At 44.9% G+C, this 18545-nt stretch overlaps 1 protein-coding gene across 9 annotated transcripts in view; it reads left to right on the forward strand.

Moving 5' to 3' along the window:
* Window positions 1-18545, forward strand: part of adgrb3 (adhesion G protein-coupled receptor B3) — a 990062-nt gene that overhangs the window by 292507 nt on the left and 679010 nt on the right. For 6 of the 9 annotated variants that reach the window (XM_078541844.1, XM_078541846.1, XM_078541847.1 and 3 more), the window contains one exon: window positions 7525-7656. The exons of the other annotated variants lie outside the window; for them this stretch is intronic. In XM_078541844.1, the coding sequence (XP_078397970.1) occupies window positions 7525-7656 (132 nt within the window). The remainder of the gene's footprint in view (window positions 1-7524; window positions 7657-18545) is intronic. 9 annotated transcript variants of the gene reach the window in all.

Raw genomic sequence — 18545 nt, forward strand, 5'->3', positions numbered from 1 at the left:
CTCAGGGTAGTTTCTACCTCATGGTAAGGTGCAGCAACATTACTGTTGTAAGGGTAGATTCATAAAGGTAAATTGTGAGGAGTCAGATTTTAAAAAGGATGAACAGGGAAAGTAAATTACATAGAATATACAGCACAGAAACTGTCCATTTGGCCTGACCAGTCCATGCTGGTGTTTATGCTCCACTCGAGCCTCCTCCCATCTTTCCTCATCTAAATCTACCATCGTAACCCTCTATTCCCTTCTCCCTCATGTTTATCTAGCCTCCCCTTACATGCATCTATACCTTTTGCTTCAACCACTCCCAGTGGTAGTGAGTTCCACATTCTCACCACTCTTTAGGTGAAGAAGTTTCTACTGAATTTCCTCTTGGATTTCTTGGTGATTATCTTATATCGATGGCCTCTAATTGTGCTCTTCTCCACAAGAGGAAACGTTTTTTCTGTATACACCTTTCAGAATTTTATAAGACTTGAATAACTTGCCCCTCAGTCTTTGTTTATTGAGAGGAAAAGGGACCCAGCCTGTCAATCCTTTCCTGATATGTATACCCTCACATTTCTGGTATCATCCTTGTAAATCTCCTCTGCACCCTCTCCAGTGCCTCTATATCCTTTTGATAATATACTGACCAGAGCTGCACGCAGTACTCTAATTGGAGTGTAAACAAGATTCGATACAGGTTTAGCATAGCTTCTCTACTTTTCAATCCTATCCCCTACAAATAAAACCTAGTGCTTGGTTTGCTTTTTTTTTAAGGCCTTGCTGAGCTGTGGTGCAACCCTAGTGATTGATGTATTTGTATCTGGATGATCCTTTTGTTCCTCTACCCCACTATCTCACACCTTCCAAATAATAAGTGATCTCCCTATTCTTCCTACCGAAATGTACTCCCATGTCTGCTTGTAAATGGGCAGTATTAATATAAAATTAGTTAATTGTCAATCTTTATAAAAGTTAAAATGAAGACTTTTATGATTTAATTTATTTTTGCAATGCAATCCATTGTATGTTAAAACCTTTGAGTGAGGCTGCATTATTCCATTTCAAAATGCATTGGAAAGTGCTTAAAGCATGTTATCTCAATGGGAAAAATCCATGATAAATATCACCTTTAAACTGCCGTACCTTTTATGCCTGTAGATGGTGCTGTGATAGGGTTTACAATGTTAAATGTCATGTAATGTTAGCTGCTAAGTATTAGCAATTGTAGTTGTGTGTTAATACTTAAAATTCAGGGTAGGAGAGCAAACAGCTCAATGTGTGCAGCTACAGTCTCTAACCCACTGAATGTTCCTATGGAGCCGCCAACGTGTATCTTAGTAACCATATTGGCATAGGTAAGAATGGAAGGTAAGTTGTGGAATTTCTGTGAAATTAAAGCTTTTCATGTTTTTTGTGGTCCTTAATAGCTTTCCTCAACCATCTCCCACCTCAGTGTGCACCACAGCGCCATCCCCCCCACCTCTCTTACCCTGCTCCACCTGATATCCTCCTTTCTAATGGCTTCTTCACCCTTCAACCTTCTGTAAGCCTTAAACAGGTGGAGCACCTAATCCCTCCAGATCTCCTTGTGGGCATTCTCTAGCAAATTACTGTACCTTCCCACAGCTGTTTGTACATTCTGCCTACATGACCTTCTGGACTGGCACCAACACAAGAGACGTTCTCCTTGTGTGCCCACTTGCCAACTTGACCACCTGTCTGCTCTGAATAAGCCATTTGGCCAGGCAAACACCCTCCTCCCATCAACTACTTGCCTTTCTACTGATTTTTGTCATGGGCCCCTACTCACTTCATCCAAGGGCAATATTTTGGTCTCTATCATGCTTATTCGTGCACACTCAGTGGCATTTGAGTCCTTCCACATAGTCAGAAAGCTTTTGACCCCCAGCTTTGGCCATTTTACCCCTTTCCATTTTGACAATTGTTTTTTGAGCCCCTAGTTGCCCCTACCCCCACTCCCGTGTAACCCCTTCAATGAGCTGCGGCAATTTTTTGGACTTGCCCCTTCCTGGACCAACATTTTGAAACATGTTTTCCACTCTACCCACCTCCCTATTGAGCAGCACTGCTGGTCCAGAGTCCATCTAACCCATCCACTGGAGGGCAAATTTATGCTCGCCCACTCGAATGAACCCATCCCTCACGTCAAAACTGGTCTAGGAAAAAATCCCCTACCCCATCACCACTAAACATGCAAAATTCTGTCACACCATCCGTTCATCCCCACACCGTCCACATCCAAAATCACCTTTTCCCCTAACCCCTGCTCCCTCACCCGCCCCTTGACAGCTTCCAAATTCACCTGTCTATCACTTCTGTCACTTTTCCTCATTCTTCCAACCCTATCCCACCCCATCTTTCTTGTCCCCTCTCCTCCACAACCTCTTTCTCCCCTTGGGTCTTCCACTTTCCTCTCCCTATTTCTTTCCTCTCCTTCATTTTCTAAATTGCCGTCTCTCATCTCCTCCCCACTCTGCTTTCCCCATTCCTCTTCTTCCTTCCTCCCTCCTCATTCTGTTTCTCTTCTGCCCATTCTTCTTCCCATGTGGCAATTTGCGGGGAGGTAATGTCACTAAACTAGTAATCCAGAGGCCCAGGCTAATGTTCTGGGGACATGGGTTCAAATCCCACCACGGCAGCTTGTGAAATTTGAATTCAATTAATAAATCTGGAATATGAAGCTAATCTCAGTAATGGTGACCATGAAACTATCATTGATTGTTGTAAAAAACCCATCTGGTTCACTAATCTCCTTTAGGGAAGGAAATCTGCTGTCTTTGCCTGGTCTGGCCAACATGTAACTCCAGACCCGCAGCAAAGTGGTTGACTTTTAACTGTCCTCTGAAAAGGGCTAGCTTGCCATTCAGTTCAAGGGCAATTAGGGATGGGCAACAAAGGCTGACCTTACTAGTGATGCCCATGCCCACGTCCCATGAAAGAATAAAGAAAAACCTTCCGCTTGAACACTCCCTTCTTCCCCTTCTTTGCTCTCTGATCTTAATTCCTCCACCTTGCATCTTCCCCCACATTCTCCCTCTCCTTCACCCTTCTGACCTCCTCTCCTTTCCCTATCCCTCTTTCCCATTTCTGATCCATTCTCCCTCTCCAGCCTTTCATTCTCCCTTTCCCTCTCTGCTCCTCCCCCTCTCTTCCCATTTCCCACTCTTTTCTCCCTCCCTTCTGTTTCCCCATTCTTTTTTCCCCTCCTTTCTTTCCCTTCCTCTATCCTCCCTGTTTCATTCTCTCTTCTCCTCCCTTAGCCCCTCTCCATCTTCCTCTCTCTGCTCTAGCTTGGCCCCTTCTCTATCAAGGCCCTCCCCCCTCTTCCATATATCTGTCTTTTCTCTCGCGCCTCCCACATTGCTTTCTACCCCTTTCCTTGCATTTCCCCCATTTTGGCAGCAGTTTTCCCCCAACCCTGTAACCATGATTACCTGACCTGGCTACTGTATTAGATTTAACTCTCCAACGGTGACACCACAGGAGATCATCTATTAGAATGAGGGAACTTTCATTCTGTGACAAACTATTCCAGTCTTCTAACTACTAATTGTTAGAATCACACATCAACCCTTCAGAAACATTTAGATTTCAATATAAAGCATCAATCAATTTGTTTGCCCACATTTCATACAGGTCTTTGGTTTTAATGTTGATGATCTGAAGTTTACAGCAATGACGACAATGACATTTTCTTTGATTGGAAAACCCAGGTAAAATTTCAAGGTTTATCGTGTGGGAGGGCCGCCCACTTGTAAAGACAGAAAGAGGTCGAAGAGAACATGAATCAGCCAGTAAGGAAATGAAATTGTATCTGCAGCTTAATAAGAAAAAGAGAGAAAAGTTCATAGAAGTAATTGGCAAAAAATGTACTGGTGGCGCTGAGGAGAATTTTTTCTTACACAACGAATTGTCATGACCTGGAATGCACTATATGAAGATACAGATTCAGTAGAATTTTCAAAAACGAATTGGGTAAATACCTGAAAAGGAAATATTACAGAGCTATGGAGTAAGAGCAGGGAGTGTGGCTAATTTAATCACTCTTCCAGGGAATCATCTCAGACCCAATAAACCGAACGGCCTCCTTCTGTGCTGGCCATCCTTAGTGGCAAAGATAACAGAGAGACAAGTAAGATCGAAAAGGGATCATGTATAAGATAGCCTTTCTTATATTGTGTCCCGGAATGTGATAGAGTCATTTACGAAAGAAAGAACCTGCATTTATTTAGCTATTTTCACAAAGTAAAAATATCCCCAAGAACTTCACAGCAAATGAAAAGCTGTTGAACTGTGGGGATACACAGCAGCCACAGAGCAAGGTCCCACAAACACCAGTGAGATAACTGACCAGTTCAATGTTTTTGTTGATGTTGGTGGAGTTATACGTGTTAGGATGAACAACTTTGATCCGCTTCAAATATTGCCATGGAATCTTTTTATATCTGCTTGAGAGGGCTTAATTTTTGATTCTAGCTCTGGATGTTTTTTCTTAAAAGCACTATTAAAGACAGAACATCTGATTGAGTCGCATTGCCTCAGTAATTTTAGCCTGATTTGGCCTAGTGCATCTATTTTTTTGCCTCTCCAGGGTGGGTGGCAGGGCAATGGGGGTTATGATGCTCAGTTGCAGTGTAAAATACCGACAGGCTCAATGAACTGGTTAGCCTTTTCCTGTACCTAATGTCCTTATGTTCATACTGCACTGACATTGCCAACCTAAATTATGTACTCAAGTCTCTAGGGTGGGAATTAAACCCACAGCTGTCTCATTCAGAGGTGTGAACACTGCCACTGAGCCATGGCCGACAATTATACAAATCTCGGTAGCAGTATTCAAGTTTAAAGGGGAAAAGAAGCTTTTGGTGTGGATAGTAAAAAATACGAGCTTCTTTGAGGCAGCTTTAGCAATGGAGGAAAAGTCAGGGGAGATAATGAAGCCAATAGTGACAACACTAGCAACAAGGAGAGCAAAATACTGCGGATGCTGGAGATCCGAAATATAAACAGAAAATGCTGAAAATACTCAGTAGGCCTGGCAGTAGCTCTGGAGAGAGAAACAGAGTTAGCTTCAAATACCTATTTGCAGGGGATCTTTAACATAGTAGGACATCTCACAGAATCGTTACAGCACAGAAGGAGGCCATTCAGCCCATTGTGCCAGCACCGGCTCTCTAAGTGAGCCATGCACTTAGTGCTATTCCCCCACCTTCTTCCCATAGCCCTGTATATTCTTTCTTTCCAGATAATAATCCAATTCCTTCTTGAAAGCCTTGATTAAATCTGCCTCCACCACACTCTCAGACAGTGCATTTTAGACCTTGACCATGCACTGCGTAAAAAAGTCTTTCCTCATGTCCTTATTGCTCCCTTTGCCAATTACCCTAAATCCGCGCCCTTTCATTCTCAATCCTTCCACTAACGGGAACAGTTTTTCCCTATCTACCCCTCATGATTCTGAAACACTTCTGAAGGTGCCTGAAGCAGTTACCAAACAATATTTGACACTGAACCACATAAAGAGATATTCGGACAGGTGAACAAAGGTAGATTTTATGGAGAATCTTAAAGGAGAGAGATGTAGAGAGGCAGTGGGATTTAGGGAGGGAATTCCAGAGCTTGGGGCTCTTAGGCAACTGAAGGCACAGCCACCAATGACAACGGAAGTCAGGCATGCTCACAAACAGAGGAAGAAGGACTAAGATTGGAGATACCAAAAGCTGGAGCTGGTAACTGCTTATTCCACTTGCAAAGAGAAAACTGCCTTTGAAAGATTGAAATGAACTTATTTTCATTGTCACATTGAAGGGCATGGAGGAGTTCTAGATGTAGTAATTCAGCCATTCACTTGTGATTGAAATGGAAGTTGTCTGCACTGAGGCATGCAATCTGAGGGAAGCTGATGAATGTCAGCCTGGAAATGGCTGTAGCTGTACTATTTGGGAACTAACGCAGCATTACGTGAAGACTTTTAGGAGAATTCTGACTTGCCAGTTAACTCTGAATATTGCTTTTTTTAAGTGCATGTGTCAATTCTATAAGTTGTTGTCTGCACAGCTCACTGCTCATAGAACAGGAGGAGGCCAATCAGCCCCTCAGGCCTGTTCTGCTATTATAGGAACATAGGAAATAAAAGCAGGAATAGGCAATTCAACCCCTCGAGCCTGGTCCACCATTCAATTAGATCTTGGCTGATTTTCTATCTCAAAGCTATTTTCCTGGATAATAATGTTAATAATACATAATTAATGTAATAATATTCCATTAGATCATTGCTGATCTGTACCTTAGCTCCATTTATTTCCCTTTCTTCTGTAACCCTTACTACCCTTACCTAGATGGTCCTCATGCATGTACTTCCTAAGCTTTCAACATCACAAATCTATTCTTCTACCTCCAATACAAGCATATAAAACTGGTGGGCGGGAAAAGGCCATTGATCCATCAAGACTGACCCATGCACCATGCTGGCTGGAGCATACATAATGACTAGACACTTCACTATCCCCACCCCACCTTCCCATCCTCCTACAGCTATATAGTCTCCTGAGAGGAAAAGAGGGGCAAAAAAGGGAAAAAATACTCTGGAACATTCCTCTCCAATCCTCACGGATGATCAAATCCAATCCAGGAAATTACATGGAGCCAGTGTTATGTGTAAAATCCTATATGATGAGATCTCTACCCCAGTCAGGAACCAGTCCAACTCTCTCTTGAAAACGTGCAGGCTCAGCACCCACCACACCAGCTGACAACACGTTCCAGAGGCTCACTATCTCTGAGAAAATAAGAATTGATTAATGTCTGGTCTGCCTTAACCTTCTGGAGTTTAAACTTACACCTCCTGGTCCTGGGGAGGCAATGGCGTAGTGGTATTGTCGCTGGACTAGTAATCCAGAGACCCAGGGTAATGCTCTGAGGACCTGGGATTTGAACCCGGGTCCCCAGAGCAGATGGTGGAATTTGAATTCAATAAAAATCTGGAATTAAAAGTCTAATGATGACCATGAAATCATTGTTGTAAAAAACCATCTGGTGCACTAATACCCTTTAGGGAAGGAAATATGCTGTCCTTACCTGGCCTGGCCTACATGTGACTCCAGACCCACAACAATGTGGTTGGCTCTTAAATGCCCTCTGAACAATTAGGGGTGGGTAATAAATGCTGGCCTAGCCAGTGACGCCCACATCCCATGAATGAATTTTTTAAAAATCCATCAGTCATAGTTAATTGGTGGAAAACCTAACCCATGATAAGGCAGGGAGCAGACTGGCAGGATTTTCCACACACACAACAAGACCTAGAGTCCATTGGCTGAGGCTAGTCTGAACTTTACTGGGCTCACTGAGGGAGTAGGAGAGAGAAGCTGTTACCGTTTTGCTCATGTCCTTCTACTCGCTCATTGACACAGAGGTATAGACAGAACCACTGAAATATTGCAAGCTATGAATCGCCATGCGAGGGCTGTTTGAAGGTGCTTCTCGGAGGCAGAATTTTGATGTACTCTTCTTCTGTAGGCCTGGGACAACGGAAAGCCAGAACATTTTGTGCCTCTGAGAAAGCCAAATCTACACAGCACCAACTATGCCGAGCACGGAGACAGGTACCTGCACGTCAGAGGGTTGTGCAGAATGAGGAGATGGCACCGGGTGAGTGACAGAGTATGGATGCAGAACGGTGATGGCAGAAGAAGAAAAGGCTCAATAGCTAGGAGACCCAGTATAGCCCCTTACTCAGCTTCGTGGCTTGAGATTGATCTCATGAGGCATGAGTATAAAGAGAGATGACTATCTGAAAACGATCAGCCATAGGGCTCACTTGAGACCTTGTAAAATACTCTGGCAAGTAGAATGAAGGTTTCCACCTGCTTGTGGAGAAATGCCTGCCTAAGCTGAATTCTGTTATGGAGTGTATAGCAATTGCAAGTGCAACATTAACTGAACCCCCAATGACACAGGTCCCAGAGCCGGGCTCACAGAGGCTCCAGCTGCTGCTATCAAGGCCTAAGACAAACCTCCCATCTCATCTAGCTTGACATGCTGAGGAATCACCTTATTGTCCACTGGTTTGTTCCAGCACAGGTCATTCAGGCATGCCGAGGGAATGTCCATTTGTAAAATCAGGCTTATTATAAATGAAGATGTCTTCTCAGGGTAATGCCGCCTCCAACTGGTTCAGTATTCTTATGTAAAATTACATGGAATTTACAGCACAGAAACAGGCCATTCAGCCCGACTGGTCCATGTCAGTGTTAATGCTGCACAAAAGCCTCCTCCTATCCCTCTTCATCTCACACTATCAGCATATCCTTCTGTTCCAGATGTGTTTATCCATCTTACCCAGAAATACATCAATGCTGTTCATCTCACTATTGCCTGTGGTAACAAATTCCACGTTATAACCACTGTTTGGGTAAAGAAATTTCTCCTGAATTCCCTATTAGGTTTATTAGTGACTATCTTATATTTATAGCCACTATTTTTAGCCTCACCCCCAAAAGTAAAAAGATCTTCTGTATGTCTACCTTTTCAAACCATTGTATAATCTGAAAGATTTTGGTTAGGACGCCCCTCAGCCTTCTCTTTTCTAAACGTAAAGAGCCAGGCACAAGGGACAATAGATGTACAAGACCTGCCAGCCACCAGTCCAGTGAACATGTCCCATTCAGCTGTGGGACCATCATAGATTCCAATACAAGGTGAGGTAAATCCCAACTGGATCACACTGAAAGCCTACAACCAGCTAACTCCTTCTACAGGGATTGATAGTACACCAGCTTGAAGAGTTAAAACAGTAGTAAAACTCATTGGGACCACTCATGTCATGCATGGCCCAAGTTGAGCTAATGAATTGGCTGCAATGCATTTGAACTTTGACCCAAGAGTTTGTTTCTAATTGCATACAAACTTGTAGCAGTGTGGCAAATGATGTCCATTGATGGCAGTTTAAGGTGAGTAGGAGATTGAGCTCTGGCTAGGGTGTTCAGCCAGTGGCCTGTTGGAAAGCTGGGGCTTTTTTAAAGGGGCAAATTGATATAAGTAAATTGATGAACATGTCCTTCACTTAATTTCCCAGCTGCTCAGTGCCTGGACCTAGATTCTGGATAATACTTTACTTTTATTCTTTCACGGGCGTGGCCATTGCTGGCTAGGCCAGCATTTATTGCCCATCCCTAACTGCCCTTGAGAAGGTGTTGATGAGCCGCCTTCTTGAACTGCTGCAGTCCATGTGGTGTAGGTACATCCACAGTATTGTTAGGGAGGGAGTTCCAGGACTTTGACCCAACGACAGTGAAGGAACGGCGATATATTTCCAAGTCAGGATGGTGAGTGCCTTGGAGGGGAGCTTGCAGGTGGTGGTGCTTCCATGCATCTGCTGCCCTTGTCCTTCTAGGTGGTAGAGGTGGGGGTTTGGAAGGTGCTGCTGGAGGAACCTTGGTGATTGGTGCAATGCATCTTGTAGATTGTACACTCTGCTGTTACTGTGTGTTGATGGTGGAAGAATGAATGTTTAAGGTGGTGGATGAGGTGCTGATAAAGCAGTCTGCTTTGTCCTGGATGGTGTCAAGCTTCTTGAGCGTTGTTGGAGCTGAACTTATCCAAGCAAGTGACGAATATTCAGTCACAGTCCTGACTTGTGTCTAGTAGATGGTGGACAGGCTTTGGGGAGTCAGGAGGTGAGTTACTCGCCACAGGATTCCTAGCCTCTGACCTGCTCTTCTAGCCACAGTATTTTTATGGCTAGTCCAGTTCAGTTTCTGGTCAATGGTAACCCCCAGGATGTTGATAGTGGGGGATTCAGTGATGGTAATGCATTGAATGTCAATGGGCAATGGTTAGATTCTCTCTTGTTGGATATGGTCATTGCCTGGCACTTGTGTGGTGCAAATGTTACTGCCACCTATCAGCCCAAGCCTGAATTTTGTCTACATCTGGCTGCATATGGGCATGGACTGTTTCAGTATCTGAGGAGTCATGAATGGTGCTAAACATTGTGTAATCATCAGCGAACATCCCCACTTCTGACCTTTGATGGAAGGAAGATCATTGATGAAGCAACTGAAGATGGTTGGGCCCAGGACACTACCCTGAGGAACTCCTGTAGTGATGTCCTAGAACTGAGATGATTGACCTCCAACAACCAAATCATCTTCTTCTTGTGTGCTGGGTATGACTTCATTTTGAGGTTTCACTTGATTTCCATTGACTCCAGTTTTGCTAGGGCTCCTTGATGCCACTCTTGATCAAATGCTGCCTTGGTGCCAAGAACAGTCAGTCTCACCTCACCTCTGGCTGTCATGAATTCAGGAACTGAGTAGCCCTGGTGGAACCCAAACTGAGTGTCATTGAGCAGGTTATTGCTGAGTGAGCGCTGCTTGAAAGCACTGTCGGCAAAACCTTCCATCACTTTGCTGAAGATAGAGAATAAACTGAAAAGACAGTAATTGGCTGGGTTGGTTTTGTCCTGCTTTTTGTGGCTAGGACATGGCTGGGCAATTTTCCACACTGTTGGGTAGATGCCAGTGTCATAGTTGCATTGGAACAGCTAACCCTTCTGAATTCCTAGGCCTTTCTATGGAACACAAAATAGTCACACAGAAAGGTAGTATGAATTAATTAAGCATTGGTAATGATCTTCTCTGAGCAGAATTCGGCCTGTTCATTTACATCAAGCAACATCATCTTGCAGTGGCAACTATTTCATTTCAAAATTGCTACTTATTGGGTAATATAACCTCCAAGGTTCAGTATTCCTGTTTTTAGTTGAGAGATACCATCTACAGATCTTGTTTCTGAATCAGCTGTTCTTAGATCTCTCTTTTCCAAATTCCATGATAGATTTGGCTCATCTCCAGCCTCCCTTTTCTCTCCAAAGTCCTTCAGTGTATTGTTGTCTCGCTATCCACTTCTCTTTTCCCATGTTTGAATCTTCAATCAGGTTTATACCCCCTGCCACAGCAATGAACAGAGGCCTAATCAAAGTCTCAAATGACATCCTCTTTGACTATGACCATGGTACAATATTTCTCCTCATCCCTCTCGAACTGGCTGCAGCCTTTGACACCACCGTCACCCTTGAATGCTTCTCCTCTCTTGACCAGTTTAGTGGGACTGCCCTCGCCTACTACTACAGAGATATTTTACCGCTTAACTGGACAACTCTGAGGAGGTCAGTGTGTTCCTAGCTAGTATAAGTTTAGTAGATATTTTCCATTTAAATATTAAGAAGAGCAATTCAAAAAGGTCCATAAACTAAGAGGGAAAGTGAATGGGAAAATAGGTAACAGAAGAAAGGTAATGATAACAAAACATGGCCCAGAGTAGGAAACACTAATACAGTTGCATAAAGAATCACCCCTTGTTATCTAGTGCGCACTGTCCAAAATGACCTGCAGGAAGAGTGACTTTGCCAACCCTCCAGGATTAGCCTGAGGTCTCCAGGAATTGAAGATCAATCTCCAGGACGTTGCTGTGTGCGAGCCTGGGCAAACAATCATCGGTACATTAAAAAAGATTGTTTTTCTTTGTCACTTTGTTTGAACATTTCTCTTTACTAGATATAAAAATACTGAGAATGTAAAAATATTGGCTGACAGTCAACCATCAACTAAATGGGTAATGAGTCTTTTTGCTTTCCAATCGGCATAGAAAGGTAGTACGTCACAAAGATGGATGTGCTGGTCGACTAATGGCTGGATTCTGGGGGCAAGTCATGTGATGAAACCTCCAGGAGTGCATTTAATAGCAGTTGGCAAACCTAAGGAGTTTTCAGCAACATTATTCCATTGTCAGAAGAACCTGAACTAAATGGGAAAGGAACATGTGTAGCAAAGGATAGCACCATTCAACTTGATTTGGTGAAGCTTAGTATATGAGAGAGCAACAAGGTCCACCACCAGATTATCAAGAGCAGGTATGGATAGGCAAGAAATAACAGTCTTGCCAGCAATAACCATATCCTGAACAATGACAAAGCAAAGAATGTGGGGAAATGAAAAGGAATCTGTTTAAATGTGTGAAAAATATGAATTATGATTGCCCTGTGAATGGTTATAGACTGAAGAACATGAAGATTGGGATTTGTCATTGATCAGACCATGAATTTGTGAGACAGCAGTCAAGGAGGTTTAAGGCATTATTTAGTCATGTTCAACCAAGTGACCGGTTGGAGCATCTCATGTTAATTCTACCTCTAATTAAGACCTTACTTAAAAGTGTGCACCTGTTCTGGTCACTTCACATCTAAAAGGATGTTGGTGCACTTGAGAGGGTAGAAAAGAGAACATCATGAATAATTCCTGAACTCAAGACAGTTTGCTACAAAGAAGTAGATTGAATTATTCAGGTTGATTAAAAGAAGATTGAGGCATAAGGAGAAACTGCAGTACTGTATGCATTGACTGGATAATGAGAAGAGTTGAAGGTGTATTTTTTATCAGATTATTTTAGTTAAATCTTAGAAAAGGTATAGAAGAGCATTAGTTTGAAATGGAGCAAAGAGAGAGCATAAAGATAAATCAGAAATAAGAGGCGTTGATATCAATTTGGATCGTCTGGCATTAATGAATCATAACGGTCTCAATATAGAATCAGAAGCCTTACGGCCCAAGTAACACTTCATCAATGACCTTCCTTCCATCATAAGGTCAGAAGCGGGGATGTTCGCTGATGATTGCATAACGTTCAGCGCCATTCGCGACTCCTCAGATACTGAAGCAGCTTATGTCCATATGCAGCAAGATCTGGAAAACATTCAGACTTGGGCTGATAAGTGACAGTTGTGCCAACTCAAGTGCCAGGCAATGACCATCTCCAACAAGAGAGAATCTAACCATTGCCCCTTGACATTCAATGGCATTGTCATTGCTGAATTCCCCACTATCAACATCCTGGGGGTTACATTTGACCAGAAACTGAGCTGGACTAGCTATATAAATACTATGGCTACAAAAGCAGGTCAGAGGATAGGAATTCTGTGACGAGTAACTCACCTTCTGACTCTCCAAAGTCTTTCCGCCATCTACAAGGCACAAGTCAGGAGTGTAACCACTTGCATGGATGAGTGCAGCTCCAAACATCCGCAAGAAGCTCAACGCCATCTAAAGCATTGGATAAAGGATAAAGCAGCCCGCTTGATTGACAACCCATCCACTCCCTTCAACATTCACTCCCTCCACCACCGACACACAGTGGCAGCAGTATGTACCATATACAACATGCACTGCAGCAACACACCAAGGCTCCTTAGACAGTACCTTCCAAATCCGCGACCTCTACCAATAAGGACAAGGGCAGCAGATACATGGGAACACCACACCTGCAAGTTCCCCTCCACTCCACACACCATCCTGACTTGGATATATATTGCCATTCCATCACTGTCGCTGGGTCAAAATCCTGGAACTCCCTCTCTAACAGCACTGTGGGTGTACCTATACCACATGGACTGCAGTGGTTCAAGAAGGCAGCTCACCACCACCTTCTCAAGGGCAATTAGGGATGGGCATCAAGTGCTGGCCCAGCTAGCGTCACACACATTCTGTGAATTACTTTTTTAAAAACCAACGATATGGTCACTGCCATTTTGGAAGGGGCCTACTGTTTACTGTCCAAAGATCTGCCAGTTTCAGGTGGCAAGCACATTTTGCCAGCTGGATTGACTTGAATCTGGAGAGCTGGATGGAAATTTCAATTTGTGCCCTGCTGCTCAATGTTAACCAGGTCGCACCTCAAGATCAGCCGTTCGCTTTGGCCACAGGCAACAGCCAACACCAGTCTTTCTCCAAAACTCTACGTCGACCCCAAGGTATGACTCCTTCCCGGTAGCAATCAGCATGAGTCAATTGCAAGATACAGACAGAGAGTTGCTGATTTGACTGAGCTATGAGAGAATAGTGATTTGAAGGGACTTTGACATAGAATGTGCAGCACAGTCCAACATGGACTCAATGGGCTGAATAACCTCCTTCTGTGCCATAATGACCTGATGATTCGATAACAGAAACAGACTTTTAGCCCAACTGGTCTTTGCTAGTGTTTGACTCCACGTGGAATGTCCTTCCACACTTTTCATCTAAGCCCATCAGTGATACTTTTTATTCCTTTCTCCTCTTGTAACTACTTAATGGCCTTACTTTGGATGACACTGGGCCTGAAATTCATTTGCTTAGCGCTGCTTCTCGTTACAGTAAATGCAGTGCCACTTTCTCTGCAACGAGAGCAGGACATGCAGAGGAGGAGGCAGAGAAGGGAACTTCTGCGAGGAGGGAGGAGAAGGAGGGCTCACCATAGAAGACCTTCCCATAAGAGGGATTTCCAGGAGCACCAGTCCTATGTTGGGATGAGTCAAGAGCAGTGGCTTAGGAGGTTTCACCTTACTAAGGACATGACGAAGGAGTTGTGTCACCTCTTTCACGAATACCCAGAGCCTCAAACCAGGGTGAGAACAACCATCCCAGTGCCTGTGAAGATCACTGTCGCCCTTTCATTCTTCACAACCAGTTCCTTCCAGGTGGGATCTAGTGATATTAGCAATGTGCCAAATTCACTATTCACAGAAGCATCCAGGAGATAACAGAGGAGGAGGGGAGACTTCAGCTTCTTCCCCCTGAGCAGGCAAGAGCAGGATGTGAGGGCACCTGGGTTTGCCAAGATAGCTGGTTTCCCAGTGGTCAAGGTGTCATTGCTGGTAGGCACTGGCTGTGCAGCACCCGTCATATCAACAGGGAATAATATCACAACCACAACGGTTATCAACTCTGCCAATGTGCAGTTGGTGTGCGACCAAGCCAAGAAATTCATCTTGTTGAATTCCCACTATCCTGGTAGCACCTACAAAAATCTTACCGTGAGACAGTAATTCCCTGGTTCTTCAGGCCTCAGAGACAGCCAGCAAGATGGCTGCTTGGAGATGAGATATACCCCCTCCACACGTGGCTCATTACCCCCTTCCACCATCCCACCAGACAGGTTTAGAGTGCGTTGTGATGAGGAGTCACCAACACAACATTGTGAAGCAAGCCATGGGACTCCTAAAGCAATGGTTTCACTGGTTAGATGACTTGGTGGGGGGGGTTAGTGGGATCTGTGCAGGACATGCCTGAAAGGCTGCCCATGTTTGTGGTGGTATCCTGTCTCCTCTAGAAACTTGCAATTTGGAGGACAGCAGTTACTACCTTCTGAGAGTTCGAGTTCACTGCTGGAGGAGCAGGGGTCGGGACCACATGCACCACATACACATACCTAGTGAGAGGGACCACATTGTGAGACTTCCCTTCAATTGAAATTAATTTCCCCACCCCTAAGGTGGACCCACCTTTTGCTTATAATACATCCATTTCTGACACCTCACCCTTGGCCAACATCAATCAATACAGCAAAAACCTTCACACAACTACTTTATTCAGCAATGCATGAATAATACAAAGAAAAACAGAATTAATCACCCATGTGCATCCGCATAGTGCCTGTTTGCTGGGTGCCTTTGTCCTATTGCTCCTACACAGTGCTACCCCAGTGGATGCAGCATGGCTGCTGATTGTCAGTGGGTGAACCTGCAGATGGACATACAGGGCACCCTCAAGTAGCTCCGGGCCTTCTGACTACACCATGTCAGCCTGAACGGCAGCAGTCTGGGCTGGCTGGCTGACAGCTAGCAGCATGGGCACTGGGGGACTGATGGTGATGGAAGCACGAATGCTGTTATCCTGAGACCCGACATCAGGTTCATGCTCCATGGAACCACTGCCACTCCCCTGGTGCAGCCATCCTGGTGCAGAAGACTGCTGGACTGCTGTCAGAGCCGACATGCCCCTTTGAACATTGGCATCTGCATCCATGATAATGGCTGTCTGTGCCTGGATGGCAGCAGCCAGGGATCTCATGGCCTCTGTCTGAGCTTCCACTGCAGCACTGAGATATGGGCCTGTGCTGTATTGGAAGCTGAGATGGCAGCCAGCAGACACACCATCATGCATCAGTCTGCTAGAGCTACCATTGAGTTGGTCACCATTTCCATGCTGGAAAGGGTGGTCTTCCAGCTCTGCGTGATGCTTTGTGCCATGGTGAAGCTGGACTCCTCCGTACTCCTTCGGCACCTGGCAGGCCTGTCAATGTACCAAGCACCTTGGTGTGCAAGCTCATCAGCATTTTCCTTAGTCCACCCCAATCCTCATCTGAGTGCCCAGCAGCGGCATTGGTGGGTACATCGTCCTCCAGGGAGTTCAATGAGCTGACCTAGCTGTAGCCACACGTCCCTGGTAACTCAATGCATCCTGTCTCCACACTAACCTCTAACATTCAAGTAGTGCCAGTGTCTGAACTGCTGGCTGTGAGGGTCATAGGGTCATAAGATGCATGAATTGGCCATTTGGCCCATCAAGCCTGCTCTGCCATTCTATAAGATAATGGCTGATCTGATGTAGCCTGAACTCCACTTTCCTGCCTGTCCCCCATAACCCTTGACTCCCTTGTCAAGCAAAAATATATCTAACTCAGCCTTGAATATATTCAATGGCTCAGCCTCCATTTCTCTCTGGGGAAGAGAATTCCACAGACTAATGACCCTCTGAGAAAATACATTTCTCCTCATCTCCATCTTAAATGGGGAGGTGGTAGCGGTGGCATAGTGGTATTGTCACTGGCCTGGTAATCCAGAGACCCAGGGGACCCATGTTAAAATCCTGCCATGGCAGATGGTGAAAATTGAATTCAATAAAAATCTGGAATTAAAAGTTTGATGTAACCCATTAGTGAACCCAACTGGTTCAGATGTGATCTGGTTCAGTAATGCCCTTTAGGGAAGGAAATCTGCTGTCCTTACCCTGGTCTGGCCTACATGTGACTCCACACCCACAGCAATGTGGTTTACTCTTAAATGCCCTCTGGTCTTGCCCACATCCCATGAATGAATATTAAAACGAACTGTGTTCTCTGGCCCAAGACTCTCCCACAAGGGGAAACATACACCTACCCTGGCAAGCCCCCTCAGAATCTTATGTTTCAATAAAATCATCTCTCATTCTTCTAAACACCGATGAATATAGGCCCAACCTGTTCAACCTTTCCTCAAAAGACAACCAGATCAAGTGACAGTGCTTCTTCCTCAGAATTCTGTTCATGTGCTTGGCCTTCTGTGTGAGGCTGTAGAGGCCGAGCAGCCGGCAGTTCATGGCTATCTGAAAGCGCAAAAAGATATGAAAAAGTGAGGTGGGTTCAAAGCAGAAAATCCGCAGTCACTCTATCGACAGGTCCTGTTTCATGGCACCTATCAGGGTGAGGAGTGAGTGGAGGAGGTGTAGAAGGCAGCAACTTATTGTCATCTAGGATGGCCTCGACAGCTCCGGGTGCCACAGGCTTTGTGGTATTGCTGCTGATAATGCCATGCAGCATTGCTGAGGAGATGCGGGTGTGCTGGTTCTCCACCAGTGCTTTGGGTCTCCGGCCTGTTGTGGATGCCTTCTCCTGAAAGAGACCAGAACGCCACCGACCATGTGTCAGTGTGTTGTGCTTTTCAGAGGCGTGTAGAGGTGTGCATGAGGTTGGCAGGATTGGAATGTGTGTGTGTGTCTGCGTGTGCATGTGAAGTGATTCTCCTGAGTGTCAGGGAGCGCTGCTGGGTGAGTGATGACCGTGTGGTGCATTGATCAGTGTGAGGTGTGGTCAAGTAGGAGATGTGAAGTGCAACTGCATTCACTTATGTCGACCACTCAATTGAAGTCACTAACCATTTTCAGACACTGCTGCCATGTCCTGGAGTGACATTGTGGACACAAACGTGCCCCATTCCCTCAGAGATTCAGTCTCCTGAGCTTCCTGCCTGCGCCCCACCCCCATCCCCAACAGAATTATGACTTCTTTCTTCCTCTGTATCTCACTGACCCATGCATCGAGAGCGTTGTCACTGAGGTGGAAGCCCCTTTCCCTGATGAGTGAGATGTGCAAAGCTCCTTGTCCCACATTGGAACTGTGATTATCCAACAGTCTGTAGTCCAGTGCTGCAACGTCACTTTTATAGGGATTGTGCCTTTAAGAAGGGAAGCCTGCCTGAAACATATGCTTTTTTCAAAATGTGACTCAACCCCTGGGGTGCAGAGAGGACATTGGCCACACAATAGAGTTTCCTTTCAGCACAGAGCAGACCATGGCCATGCTACAACTGGGAGAGGCGGTGCCGAAGTTTAATATCACTGGGCTAGTATTCCACAGGCCCATGCTAATCCGATTGGGACACCAGTTCAAATCCCAACATGGTAGCTGGTGGAATTTAAATTCAATTAGTTAATAAATCTGGAATTACCAGCTTATCCATCAAATCATTATTGATTGTTGCATAAACCCCATCTGGTTCACTAAAGGGAAGGAACTCTGCCATACTTACCTGGTATGGCCGACATGCGACTCCAGACCCACAGCAATGTTGATTCTTAACTGCCCTAAATGGTCTAGTAAGCCCTTCAGTTGTACCAAATCTCTACAAAGCCTAAAAGGAAAGAAATCAGGTGGATGGATCGACCAGAAATGACAATGGCAAACCCAGC

Source organism: Cetorhinus maximus, chromosome 5 (genome assembly GCF_964194155.1).
Source record: "Cetorhinus maximus chromosome 5, sCetMax3.hap1.1, whole genome shotgun sequence".
Lineage (NCBI taxonomy): Eukaryota > Metazoa > Chordata > Chondrichthyes > Lamniformes > Cetorhinidae > Cetorhinus > Cetorhinus maximus.